This window comes from Sitophilus oryzae, unplaced genomic scaffold, assembly GCF_002938485.1.
Source record: "Sitophilus oryzae breed Bouriz unplaced genomic scaffold, Soryzae_2.0 scaffold_577_pilon_pilon, whole genome shotgun sequence".
Taxonomy (NCBI): Eukaryota; Metazoa; Arthropoda; class Insecta; order Coleoptera; family Curculionidae; genus Sitophilus; species Sitophilus oryzae.
Window position 1 is genome coordinate 851,247 of NW_022147170.1, and position 15,077 is coordinate 866,323.

General features: G+C 31.4%; 1 protein-coding gene across 1 annotated transcript in view; it reads left to right on the forward strand.

The window, feature by feature from the left end:
* LOC115887549 (fatty acid synthase-like) overlaps positions 1 to 13,114 on the forward strand; it is a 51,030-nt gene extending 37,916 nt beyond the window's left edge. The window contains exons 13-22 of the mRNA XM_030907010.1: positions 1,053 to 1,541; positions 3,745 to 4,201; positions 5,134 to 5,404; positions 5,999 to 6,197; positions 6,460 to 6,747; positions 6,807 to 7,253; positions 9,271 to 9,391; positions 9,452 to 9,662; positions 9,720 to 9,906; positions 12,652 to 13,114. Of these exons, the coding sequence (XP_030762870.1) occupies positions 1,053 to 1,541; positions 3,745 to 4,201; positions 5,134 to 5,404; positions 5,999 to 6,197; positions 6,460 to 6,747; positions 6,807 to 7,253; positions 9,271 to 9,391; positions 9,452 to 9,662; positions 9,720 to 9,906; positions 12,652 to 12,806 (2,825 nt within the window). The 3' untranslated portion in view covers positions 12,807 to 13,114. The remainder of the gene's footprint in view (positions 1 to 1,052; positions 1,542 to 3,744; positions 4,202 to 5,133; positions 5,405 to 5,998; positions 6,198 to 6,459; positions 6,748 to 6,806; positions 7,254 to 9,270; positions 9,392 to 9,451; positions 9,663 to 9,719; positions 9,907 to 12,651) is intronic.
* The last annotated feature ends 1,963 nt before the right edge of the window (positions 13,115 to 15,077 follow it).

Genomic DNA, 15,077 nt, shown 5'->3' on the forward strand with positions numbered 1-15,077 from the left:
TTAATGCTCCGAAGGTAGATTTTATAAGCGTATCATTGATTGATAGGATAAATTGTTTAATAACTCGGCTAGAATTTAATATTTTTTATCATTCAAAGATTGTTTAAAAGGTAGAATCAACAGTTATCAAATTTTAAATGTTGTCATATTTTATGATAATAAAAAACCGGGCAAACCATTTCTTGGCCCAAAAATTTTCAGATTCTTACAAACTTATTCATATTTTCACTAATAATAACTTATTTGTCAAGATTTTCTTTGAACAGTTTCTTAGAGTTTCTATAAGCAACTCACAAAACCAAAACAAAACCACAACAATACACTTAACTTTGAAGTATTTGACACCAAACTCACAAAGTTTGAAGTATTTGTTTAATCACATTTTAATAAAAAAACAACTATTGGTGAGTGGCCTTTTCCGCTTCTTTGGGATTTCCGGAAAGTGTTGTGAAACAAAAGAAAATTGCATAATTACGACTAGTCAAATTGCTTTTTTTACAAACAACTTTACGAAAAAAAGTGTCAGGGTAATATTTAGCTAAGGACCCCATCTTCAATTTGATCATGAAAATCATCTACATGCCATATATCGGTCAATATTGGCGGAAAACCCGTTCTTTGACCTTTCAGTTTCGTTTTTAAGCGTTTTCTAGGGATTTTGCGAAAAAAGTATCAGGACCTTTATTGTAGATAATATCCTAAGCTTCATTTTTTATTCCAAGAATTTTTTTGTAAATTATATATTTTCGTAGATATTTGCGAAATACTGATTTTTCGGCCATTTGGGATCATTTTTTCAGCCAAAGCTTACCGAGCACGGTGGCGTTACAATTGTCCCCCAAAAACTATTCCCCAAGAGGTACACAATCCGCCTAAGAAGTCGTCAAGAGATTTGGGTCTTTTCGTGTCCTTATTTACTGGAGTAAAAGTATTTTAGGACATGTATTTATACGAACTTTTTTACTTATTTTTATCTGCAAAATTTGTTGTCAAAGTTTCCCGATTACCATTCGGACTGTATAATTCGGATCCTGTATAATTACTTGTTTTAGTAACTTGGGCATATTACAATAGAAACCGAAATGTCATTAGATCCGCTGGTGTAGAAATAACTAATTTTGAATTGACATCAGTTCCAAAGAAAGGTGTTACTCAAAAACCACCAGTCATAACCAGACATACATTCGTGCCTTATCTACAAAATCCCGAATCCATTACAAATTTTCGTACTGCTTTAAACATAGCTCTAGAAATTGGTTTTGAGAATATCAAAGGAGTTAATTTGGATGTTCGAAGTAACATAACAGCAGACGAAAATAAATTTATAATGAAAACGTTGATGGAGGTTTTAGCAGATGAACCATATGCTAAAGTTAATTTTGTCGATGATACCTGGATGAATTGGGACTGTATTATAACCGACACTTTAGATATTGAAGTAACTACGTTAATAAATAACTGTTTTATCTTGTACGTAGGAACAGATCCAGGTCTAAATAGTCAGTGTGAGCTGATTTATTCATCTATTTGTGAAACGGAAGGTAAGATACTTTTGAAACTTTAATCAGTTGACACTCATCAATAGTCAGATGTATCAATGATCGTTATCAATTAAAAACTAATCTATGGTTACTAGGATAAAGTAACCTAAGACTACTAGGATTATATACTAGAGCAAGGCTTGTGAAAAAGTTGGGTGTAGTCAAGCGTGAGATTGTTCATTGAGAACGCCTGCATATCATGGAGATTTCTATTATACTTGGATCTTGGATTGCTAAAGATGTTATTATAATTTGTTATACAAATGGCTTCTTTGAATTTGTGTTTCCTTACTATGAGTTTCCCTCTGGACAATTCGGGCTTTCAACCACTTTAAGTTGTGTTGTTTGGACCAATGTAGATGTCAGTCTAACCAATTTAGAATGTCAGTCTAACAAGATTTTATTATTTTAGGTGTTATTTTGTTAATTCTACAAACTGGAATTTAGGATACAAAAAAATAAAACTTCTTCTTGTTCTTCATACGTTAGGACCAAGTCCTGTGTTTTCTTCAATGGTTTCCTAAGAACAATTGGGATGATGAAAACCAGCTTTCATACCGGTGGTCATTCCGGCGCGGCGGTCGAGGTGTGTTGGGTCTTTTCTCCTTGGCAATTTTCGCTAACCGCTCATTTGGCATCCTGTCAACATGGTCTCTCCACTCTCTTCTCCTGTTTCTTGCCCATCTTATTACATCCTGTACTTCGCATGTTTCTCTTATATCCTCACTTCGTTTCCGGTCATATAAGGTATATCCTGTAATTGATCTAAGTGTTCGCATTTCTGTTATTCTTAGGAGCTGTTTTGTGGTTGTGTTCTCTGCTCTAGTCTCTATTGCATATGTCATAATCGGTCACACGCACCTTATAAATTCTAAATTTGCTTCTGACGCTGATATATTTATTTCGCCAAATTATATCCCTTAAATATCCTGATATTAATGATGCCTTTGTTGTTTGGGTTTTTACTTCCTCTCTGAGATTCCTAGTGCTTGTTATATTTGCTCATAGATATTTAAATGACATCACTTGTTCTACACTCTGATCATAGATTTCGAGTTTGCATCTCTTAGGCTCTCTAGATATTGTAAGGAATTTTGTTTTTTTCACAGATATTTGCATGTTAAATAGATTTTTTGTCACCGTTTGTTGGAACTTATATAGAAGATTTTGTAAGTTATCTTCGTTTTCAGTTATGAGTACTGCATCGTCAGCATAGCATATTATTTTTATTTTTTTTATCTCCCAGTCCATATCCCAGCTTGCTTTACTTCATTTATGATTTCGTTCATTACGATGTTGAACAGGGTTGGGCTTAAACTATCTCTTTGTCTGATTCCGGTTGTCACAGCTATTTTTCTGCTTAGTTTATTGGCCGCTCTTACATATGTGTAGTTCTCAGTATTCAACTCTTCGATAACTTTTATAATATTTGACTGAATTCTCCTTTTTTACAGTATGTTTATGACATCAGTTAATTGAACCTTATCGAATGACTGGGTACGATCAACGAATTACATAAAAGCTGTCTTATTAAACTCTATGGCTTTTTCAATTATTTGGCGGATGATAAATAATATGGCATCTATTGCAGACCTGTTATTTTTAAATCCTTGTTGTTCTTCACAAATTCCGGTTGACATTACTTCTTCTGCTAAAATTTTAGTAAACAGTTTTTGTACGACATGACACTCATCAAACTGATACCCCGGTAGTTTTGTGGATCTGCTTTTTCTCCTTTTTTAAAGATTGGTATCAAAATGCTTTCTTTTTATTCGGATGGTATATTCTTGTCTGTAAGTATTTTGTTAACGAGAATCTGTAACTCACCTCTCTTTATTTCATATATGCCTGGGGTTTTTCTGTTTTTTAATGTCGTTACCATTTTCTGTATTTTCTCCATAGGAGTGGTTCAAATTTGGGGTTGGTTAACATTTTCGCTGTCATTATGTATTTGAAAATATAAAGAATTGGAAAAAATACAACTAAAGCAAATAAAAAGTTTTTATGAACTATTGCATTACAATTAAGAATTATATTATCATCAGTGCATCAATTAATACATATCACTTTTTTGTATAAATATAAAGGAAATTATAAATTTGTGGTATTCTAAAATATTTTGATACTTTAAATGTTTTTGATTTTTTACTTTAGTAAATTAATATTAACCAAATGTCAACTATACTTTTCTTTCTGTTTTCAGATAATATATATTTATTAAGATATATAAACAACACTTCTCCTACATCAATTATAATTATTGTTAGCAACTCAGAATTTGGATGGCTAGAAAAAGTCAAATCAGCTATACAAAACAAAACAGATGTAGTATATCTCGTAAATAACGGTGATGATATTAGTGGTTCTATGGGATTAGTACGTAGTTTAAATTTAGAACCCATTCTAAACACCTGGTTCAAGTGCATTTTCATTGATGATCCCAAATCTGAAAGTTTTTCTCTCGATCATCCGTTTTACGCGAAACAAGTTAAAAAGAATTTGGCATGCAATGTATTGAGAAATGGGGTTTGGGGTAGTTATAGGTATGTTCCACTGGAATTGATGAAGGAGATGAAAGTCTCGAGTGCTTGTAGTATCGCTCGGGTACCTGGAGATTTGACAACAATGACCTGGATAGAACAGTCGCCAGAATGTGAAAGGTAACTACAATTTTTCTTCCTAAATATTAAGAGGTTTCCCTATGCCGAAAACCCTACCTATTGAGTTAGTCTCCTTTCTATGTCTACACCCAGTCTCTTATCCCTTTGTCCTGCACCAGCTTTTGCAGGGCCTTGTTAGGATGAGAGCATATAGTTTCTCTGATTCGAGCATTGCTTTTCGAAACAGAAAATGTCACGGCTTCGCAGCTACATAATATGTGTTCTGCAGCTTCAGGATTTTTAGCTTTAGATCTTAAAAAGGTAGGTACGTAAATATTTTTATAGCCAGAGTCTGCAACCAAGACTTCTCAACAAGCGAAATTTTATTATTGCAACATTGCCAAAACTTTGTAAAGCAAGGTGCTACATTACTTTTTTTGATTGCCTGGAGGTTATATCAAAATTTGTTTAAATAAAAAATAAAAGAAACCATTTTCTACAAACTTTTTTGTCTCAAAAAATGGCTTGTTGTGTCAAAAGGACGACTTTTTCAATACATGATCAAAAAGACGACTGTCCTTTGAAATGGAAGACGGTTGGCAACTCAAGTATTTAGTTACTCTTTAATGTTTCTTTTGCAACCTTCCATCAACCACGACACAACGTTTAGAAATCAACATTATAAAGCAAGCTGTTTGGGGATTGATTGTAATGTTGCATCTGTAATGTGAGATTTTTTGCTTGGGGGTTCTTTTATATGGACAGAGCTTATTCAATTAGCACTTATCACATACACACAGCCATATCTCCTGCCAAGAGACTGGCTCTTTTAATCCTTACATTTTTCCTGCTGAGCATTAGCGTTACCTATGTGGTTTTACAGTTAGGTTCTTGGATTCTTGTCTGTTTCTCCTGTATATTTTATTTAAAGTATGATATTATGATTATTGTTCTTCCATTTAGGAACTTCCTAATTTGTGAAAATTTTTTAGACTCTGGAATAACTCTCAATATGTGTATGTCTATTATGGTGGCATCACAAATATGGCGGTTTCAGAAAAGTCCCACTCGAGAAACAGATCGAGAGAATTTAGTCCAACAGGAATAGAATACGCTGGTATAACTAAAGAAGGAAAACGAGTTATGGGATTGTCAAATAATACAATAGCGTTACAAACAGTAACTGATCCAATATTTACGTGGAACGTTCCAGATTACTGGACTTTGGAACAAGCGGCATCTGTACCTTCTGCTTATATTGCTGTATGTACACTTTATTTTTGATCGTATATTTCATATTAGCAAAAAGTAATAAAGCTAGTAATAAAGGTTATTGTTAATATTTATTATAATACAGTAGACAGTAATTCGTAGTATTGAAACTAAAAAAAAAATAGAACTTCTAGTATCTTTATTTAATTTAAACAACGTTTTGGCAAAGTATGAACTAATGTAAACCCTTGCTAAAGCAAGGCTAAACCTTGCTTGGCCCTAAAACTTTGTTCAGAACATTAAAATTAGCGGAATAAATTAGTGGTTTCAATTAGTGTAGAAGTTTAGTGGTAGTTTAGTGGTAAAATTAGTGGTAGTCATTTTCAATTAGTACAAACTTTTAACTTTTGCCACTAATTATATTTGAACATTTGCGAATAATGTAATTTTAACTTTTGATTATCGTCCGTCAAGAGTAATTCTCAAGAGTAGAAATCAAAAGTATATTGTTTATATATTACGGACATAAAAAAACGTGTATTCAAAAAGGTGAAACAATGGAGATAACGAATATGTGTAAATATAAATAAATAAAAAAGTGGAAGTTCGAAGAAATTATTTCAATATTAAAGTATTCAATTTTAGAGTTACTATGCATTAATTGACAGAGGTAGATTGGAAGGGGGAGAATCTATACTAATACACGCTGGTGGCAGAGATGTCGGCTTGGCAGCAATTACCATTGCTTTAAGCATATACTGTGAAGTGTACACAACAGTTGGGTCAGAAGAAGAGAAAATATTTGTTCTTGAACTGTTTCCCAAATTGAAATCTAAAAACATAGGTAACATAAACTAATTTTTATTTGTTTTAAATTTTAATAACAACATAAAACAATACACCAAAACAATTTACTGTTGCACTGATGGACACGCGTTTAATCATGAGCAGATACGCTAGTCCAGTACAATAGTGAATTGTTTTGGCGTATTGTTGTAAATTAGTGCTTTATTTTGCTGTTGTAGCATCAAATGTTCCAACCCTCGATTATTGTAAATGAACTGTAATGGCACAGTAAAATGTTTATGAGCGATCTTTTTTTGTAGGTAGTTACCAAAATGGTTCTTTTGAACAATTAATAAAGGAAAGAACAAATGGAAAAGGAGTTAATGTTGTATTCAATTCTTTAACAAAAGATTTATTCCAAGCATCTGCAAGATGCCTAGCTTATGGGGGAAGATTTCTGGATATAGGGGATTTTAATTCTTTGAAAGATTTACAAATTCCTTCCGGTCTGATTGCGAAAAATTCGAGTTTCCACTCAGTGCATATTGATGCCTTATTAACTGATAAAACGGAAGTTAAGCAAAGAGTTTGTAAACTTCTCTCTGAAGGTTTTTAGTTTTATTGGTCCAGAAATTTCTATCTTAATTTATACTAACATTTTCTCTAGGACTTATGAAACATGTTGTTCAACCTTTACCACGATCTCTTTTTGAAGAAGATCAAATAGATGATGCTTTTAAACTGATGTCTAGTAATAAATACATCGGAAAAATATTGATTAAAATTCGAAATGAAGATTCCAAAACTATCCAGTCGCCTCAAAGATTTATACCTGCCTTGAGAAGACTCTATTTCTCATCAATTGGAACTTATATTTTAATAGGAGGTCTGGGAGGTTTTGGTCTGGAATTAACACAATTTTTGATCAACAGGGGAGCTAGGAAGATAATTTTAAACTCCAGACGTGGCCTGTCCAATGGATATCAGCGGTATTGTTTGAAAAAATGGTCCCTTGGTCAAGACGTTCGTGTTATAATTAATACAGATGACACATCTACGTTAGAGGGCGCTCGAAGTTTAGTTGAACTTGGTAAAAGTATGGGTCCTGTAAAAGGTAAGATATTTTTAGTAAATTCCTGTTACAATATGTTATGTAATTATTAAGGCTTTAGTTCCTAGTTAGTGGCTATCAGCCTGTTTCACTACGACCTTTACAGATATATTGGTGTCCTCTTCCAGGTTACATTCTCCAGTCCTATCTTTTTCAAAAAGTCTAGCAATTTGGAGACTGAACCCATATCCATATAGCTCTTTGTAAATCTCTTATCATGACCTAGTCTAAAGGACGGTCTAATTGCCAGACTATGCCATTCGCATAAAGTATGTTCTGTCCATTCGTATTCAAATTGACTTAGATAGATTCAGCTTTAGATGTTTATTCAACTTACACCTGTTACACCCTGTTAGTAGACCTATTACAGCTTCGATTATACAGAGTAACATCATACATCTGGGGTCTTCAATATACAAAATCTTTAACTGATTTATAAAAAATCTTTTATAAGTTCTTATCGTTAGTTTTCTCCAAAGTTGAGTGATTGTAATCTTTGAACACGTGAAAATAATGCTAGACCGCAAAAATGTTGCATGCTGGATCTTGGTTTTGTCTATCTGTTCCACTGATTGGTTTTAATCTTGGTTTTGATCTAACACTAATCCTGTTTGCGGCCCTGGTCTTGCTCTTTGTATAAGACCATATACAGGGTGAGTCTTTAATATCGATCCCAGAAATACGTTTACGAGGTTATTTTTCCAAAATTTGGATTTTTTTAAAATTTTTATTAATTTTTATTTAAAAACATAACATCTTCATAAAAAATGTCTAGGTATACCTTTGTGGCGGAGTAATCTCCTAAAAAAAGTCCTATGGGTATTTCGCCACTGTAAGAAAATCTACAAAATAAAATAGTTATTTTTTTGGCCTATCGGACAGAAAATGCATAACGTTTCGGGAAGTATATCTCTACCCGTCGTCGGAAGCAAAAAAACACAAAGAAAAAACTATTTAAAATATCTAAATGCAACTATTCGAGAGCACTTTAGTTTTTTTACGATTTAACAGATACATATATGTATAAATATATACGGGATTTGATTAGACATGGGTTGTATATTAATCAAGCATACAGCTACTGCTGCTTTCCCGTTCGCCTTCGCCAAACCTCTCTATCAAATGCATCCAGTTCTTCCAGCTGTCTGGATGCCATCGCTGGCCTGATTGTGTTGTTCCACGAGCTTCTTGGTCTGCCTCGCTTTCTTTTTTGTGGAGGATTCCGCGGAAACTGACGTTTCGGTCATCAATCTTCCGGCACTCTTAATAGATGGCCAAACCACTTGAGACCTCTGATTTTGACTCTGTCTATAATTGTCTCTGGAGCATTCATTCGGTGTCTGATCTTTATGTTGGTAATTTGTCGGTCCATTTTCGATACACCTTCGCTCCTTCTGAGATAGTCTATTTCGACGGCTGTAAGTCTCCGTTTCATTTCGGCTGTTAGAGCCCATACTTCGCAACCATAGTACACCACAGATTCAACCAAGATTTGTCCCAGCCGTTTTTTGGTTTTAAGAGAGAGATGCTGAGAGAGATCAAACAGATACATCTATATACTAAATATAGTATAGTGGCGAAATATCCATAGGACTCTTTTGAAGAGATAAAATCTTCATAATATGGCAAAATAGGTAGAAAATCCAGAAATGATCCAGTCGTTCACAAAATTTAAGCAAAAAATCATTTTTTTTTATTTTCAAAGTAAAATATCTTCGTTATTTTGGACTTATTTGAAAATCGGTAAAAAGAATATATGTTTCTTTTATCGAGATCTACCAGCCCTGAAAATATTTGAACTTATTTAAGACTCGAAACGGAAATATTCTACTTTAAACAAAAAAAAAATCCGCAAGATCGCAAGAGCTTCGCATCCTGGGTCGTGGTCTTGGTATTGCGTAGATCTTGCACTGGTCGGTCTTGGTCTACAAGATGTAACATTAAACTAAGGCCAAGACTACTCTCACTCACCAGCATCAACTTGCTTATGATGTAAATACATCTTTAACATTCATTTTAGGTATTTTTAATGTATCATTACTGCTTAACGATGCACTCTTTGTCAACCACAACATAGAATCATTTAAGGCAGCATTCAAATCTAAGATTAATTCTGGATTGAACATGGACCTCTTGACAAAGTAATTATACAATTTGATTAATATCACTTATTAGGTATTCCCAAACTGTTAATATTTTAGGAAATACTGCCCTGAATTAGAACATTTTGTGATGTTCAGTTCGATATCCAGCGGAAGAGGTAACCCGGGCCAAACAAACTACGCAATGGCAAATTCTGCTCTTGAACGATTGTGTGAAAGAAGAAGTTCAGCTGGGCTTCCAGCATTGGCAGTACTGTTTGCCTATATAGCTGATGTAGGAGTTGTCGTAGATGCTCAAAAAAGTAACAAGGTATTACGTATTAAAAAAACTAAGGTTTTATACTTAAGATATAATTAATTTTTGTAGTCGTTTAACATGTTCCATCTTGAAACTCAAAGAATCGATTCGTGCTTGGATGTTTTGGAGTCATTTATGCTGCAGTCTACAACTGTTGTATCATCCTTCGTTGTAGCCGATAAAAATGTAGACCCTAATGCGACGAAGAGATCTTTGGTAGAGACAGTGGCCCAAATTATTGGAATAAGGAATATAGGTAATATATACAAGGTTGTTCACCACATACGACACGGAGTATTGTAGCGAAACGATTAGATTTTTACAAATTGTAAGTTTTGGCTTCGTTGAAGGACTATCAGAGGTACAATCTAAAAATAATTTTACAAGATACAGAGTGTCCCAAATAAGTAAAAAATATTATAGTTGTATTTTTTTAAACGGATCACCCTGTATATTTTACGTGAATCAGATGTACAATTTAATTGTTTATCAAATCGTATTATACCATCTTCACCTATCTCTTCAAGTTTTCGTAGAACATGCATTTTCTTATAATTTAGACCTCATTTATATATATATATATATATATATATATATATATATATATATATATATATATATATATATATATATATATATATATATATATATATATATATATATATATATATATATATATATATAGGTATATATATATATATATATATATATATAAATGTAAACCTATATTAATTACTAGCTTTAAACGGCAATAACTTGTTTAATTTAAATAGAATAAATATTTTACATGAATCAGATGTACAATTTAATTGTTTATCAAATCGTATTATACCATTTTTACCAATCTCTTCAAGTTTTCGTAGAACATGCATTTTCTAATAATATAGACCTCATTTATCACTACACCCATGGAATATTGACATTTTAGATATTTTTAAAGCAGCATATGTACAAAATGTACAGGTGGTAAAATAATAATATTGCAAGGGCCATTTGTTTACAAAAAAGAAAATTATTTAAATATTTGTAAAGAGTATACCAATGAAATCAAAATAAAAACACTAACTCACCTGGCACCAAAACACTTAGTTCCGTTGACCGTGAAGCCATCGAAGATTACAGTTGGTGTGTGGTGATTTAATGTTTATTTACTAATAATAACACCAAGGTTCCAACCCTCAACTGTAATAGTATCAAATTATTACTAATAATTTATTTAATATACCACCATTATTTCCACTTAAAATTAATTATTAAAATGTTTGTTAAATTATTATATTGTAGTTGACTCAAATCAGCCACAATAATAAGTTATGAAAATGAACGTTTCTGTTGTTATAAATAAGCATTTGTCAAAAAATTAAATAAAATTTACTTTTTTTACTGTTACTTTTACTACACTGTCTAATACACATGCAAAATTCAGTTTTTAGTATTTGGAGTAATTATTATTAATCGACGTAAGCAAATCAATGTACTGAAATAATTAATTTGAATACTGGGATCATATTAATTGGTTCTCTTTAAAAATATATAAATGAGGTCTATATTATAAGACATTTTAGATTTTTTTAATCAACGTAAACCGTCAATTAATGTACTGAAATAATTAATTTGAATACTGGGATCATTATCTTTAAAAATAATCTAAAATATCAATATTCCATGGGTATAGTGATAAATGAGGTCTAAATTATAAGAAAATGCATTTTCTACGAAAACTTGAAGAGATAGGTAAAAACTGGTATAATACAATTTGATAGAAAATTAAATTGTGCATCTGATTGTCCTAAAATATACGGGATGTTCCATTTAAATTAAACAACTTATTGTCGTTTAAAGCTATTAATTATTTAATATAAATTTTTAGACAGTCTGTATAAGGTAGTAGTATTGTTATTATTGCAAAACAATATCTGATCAATAAATAAACTTCAGTTAATATTTAGTATTAAACACTTCGATACCCTTGGAGAAATAAAGCCTTAAAATTTTTACTGCAATTTCATAAAATTGAAGATATTTTAAAAACGGTAAGGTTTAAGTGTGATAAACCTTAATGAAATTTACCTTTATTTCAATCGTAGAATCTAAAAATAAAATAATATTCAGGGTGTTCTATTTGAAAAAATAAAACTATAATAATTTCTACTTATTTGGGACACTCTGTATCTTGTAAAAATATTTTTAAATTGTAGCTCTAATAGTCCTTCAACGAACCCAAAACTTACAATTTGTAAAAATCTAATCGTTTAGCTACAATACTCCGTGTCGTATGTGATGAACAACCCTGTATAAGTAGTATAAGGTAATAATCTTAAAAATACTCAATTAACTTTTTCTACTAATTGAAAATGTCTACCACTAATTTTGACGTTCTAAATTACATTACGTACTGCTTACATTAAAATTAGAGGACACAACTTCTACGTTAATTGAAATCACTAATTTCGAAATTTTGACTGAAGCCTTAAGCTTCATTCAGAAGCTCGCAATTAGTGGAATAAATTAGTGGTTTCAATTACACTTTATACTTTTCAGTTTACGATCATTCACAATGTTTAAAAAATACAATTAAAATTAATAGAATATCCTAGCGTCTTGACAGCTTGCGTTAGTCAGTTGTATCTACAGAGAAAGCTTAATATTTAGCTTATTAAACGATCAACTTTTGATTTATAACCACAATTTCTCTTGACGGAAGATAATCAAAGGCCAAAATGACATTTCTCGCAAATTCTGAAGTATAATTAGTGGAAAAATTAAAAGTTTCATAACTTTTTCTACTAATTGAAAATGTCTACCACTAATTTTGGCGTTCTGAATGCTTACGTTGAAATTAAAGAAACAAATTTCTATGCTAATTGAAACCACTAAATGCGAGGTTCTGAATGAATATTTAATCGTAAAACTACTCAAAATATATATGTCCATTTAACATTTAACGTCATTTATGACTATTTGACTGCCCGTGAGATAACAGCGACTATACCTATTTCAGATACAATTGATGTGAACCAGAGTTTATCAAAACTGGGGCTTGATTCCTTGATGGCGGGAGAAATACAACAAGTGATGCTTAAAACGTTTAACATTAACATGAAAATACTACAACTAAGAAAGTTGACATTCGCAGCATTACAAGAAATGTCCTAGAAGGAATGAATGATGTGAAATTTAATTTATTTTTAAGGCTGATGTAATTTAAATTCTCATATTATAATAACTAAGAAAATGTAAATAATTAGGATTTAGTATGGATATATTTATAATGAATAAAACAAAAGAATTAGAATATACACACAATAGTACAAACCATGTACAAACCTACAAGGTGACTCAGGCTTCTGGATTCAAAAAAAAGCTCTATATTAGGTTTTTGGTTTGTGATTTTCATTTCAATTTTTTTACATAATAATGTAATGGTAACGCACATTTTAAAAATTTGTACATTATTAAATGGAATACTATATTTTTAGCTCATTGGATTTGCCATTAAATTTTCATTCCAAAAATACTATAATGTCATACCGAGTAGTTTTTGAAATATAACCGTTTTTAAACTAAATTTATTGCTTATTTAAAGCCCTCTCAAAATGCTAAATTTGAATTTATGAAGAATTTGTGTCAAGGCCGTGACATTGACACGACATGACCTTGGTCATGCCTTTACGTACGAGCTAGCGGGAAAAAAAGTGGTAAAGATCGCGTAAACACCAAAAAACATTTGATTTAAAGCTAAGAAAAGCATTATAATAAACTTGATACTCTACCTGAGTACCAATATCCTCTGGTTGTGCGTTAGAAAGTACATTTTCATTCATATTTTCATCGATAGGTTTGTAGCTTCTGAATAACCAGCCTAGGTAAAGCATTTAGATCATTTATTAGCTCAGAATTAGAATTATTAGGGTTAAAATACTTGCATTTTCATTGGAGGACATCTTCATATTTATTTCAAACCAATAATCAACGACATATGTCGATATGATAGGTTATTCTAATTAGAGTGTCATTTTCTATCGAAGAAAGTAAAGAAATACCGAGGATGTCATATAAAAAAGTTGTAGTCATTTCCGGTGAAACAGGAAGTGACCGAAAACAATTGAATACGTCATTCAATCATGATTTATGTTATGTAGGGTAGACGCACCATTTGTGGCCATTGACCCTGTTGTAGCCACTTCTTTAAAAAATCTTAAAAATTAAGCTTTTTCACGTCATTGTGACAACTGTGCATCTATAATTTTCTAAATGGATATATCGAGCGCCATACCCAATAGAAAATTATTCAAATTTGGTGTAAAAGTCGACCGCTAATTCAATAAGTAGTAGCACATATTTACTAGAGGCTGTTTTCTTAACCCATTTCTTAAGGATAGCTTGGTAAGTAGAACTGAAATTATTAAGAATAATCTGTATTGGGGTTTAATTTTCCATGATTTTTATAAATATTATACATCTGGCAACTATTTTTTAAATTTATTATATTTAAATAATTAATATTTAGGAATTATTTCTGTGGTCACAAAAGGTGTAATTAAATTTTAATTATGTTCTACTTGTAGCCAGGTTATGGCCAAAAATGGTGCAATCGAAATCTAGTTGTGGCCACATACTATTTAGCTTTAAAATGTAAGTGTAAACGACGGACAACATAAGATGAAGAACATTTTATTTGCAATTTATTCCAAACCTAAATATAATAATATCCCAAATACAATTATCGACCAAGATTTCCAATCTGAATATATACCGTCATCAAATTTTCTTTCAGATGAGAAAACTAATATAGAAAATAATATAGATATAGAACTAGATGGAATAAAAATGAACGAATGCGATGAAAATAAAAATTATGAGAATTCAAAGGAAGACGATTCAGAACCACTAGATTAAACCATACAGGAAAAGAAGACTAAGTAGACATAATTATAAACTTAAGGAAATTGTTAATCTTTAAAAAGAAAGAGGCTAAAATCCTATTATAAGTGGATTGAATTAATGAAGGGAAAGGAGATAAAACAGAAACTGGCAATAAAAACTTTAAAAAAAGAAAACAATTTAAAGAAAATAAAGATCTTTCTAGTAGAAATGAATTGCTAACGATATTAACGTATACGTTGAAACGAACTAACGCCAGTTTAAACTTTTGTGACATCTCCTGAATTAAATATAGGAAATTTTATTATTTTAAAATACGGGAATTAGTTCCATCCAGGAAAAATCTTACAAATTGAAAATAATGAATATTATAGCTGCGCAATGGTTCAGATCTGCGGCAATTGGAAGTAAAAATGACTTGCTTTGGTACAAACTGAGTGATATAACAATGAAAATTGATGAATCTAAAAAAATCAATTCAAGAGGCATATATGTGGCACCTGATAAATATTCAAGAATATTCTGATAAATTAGTGTACTTTG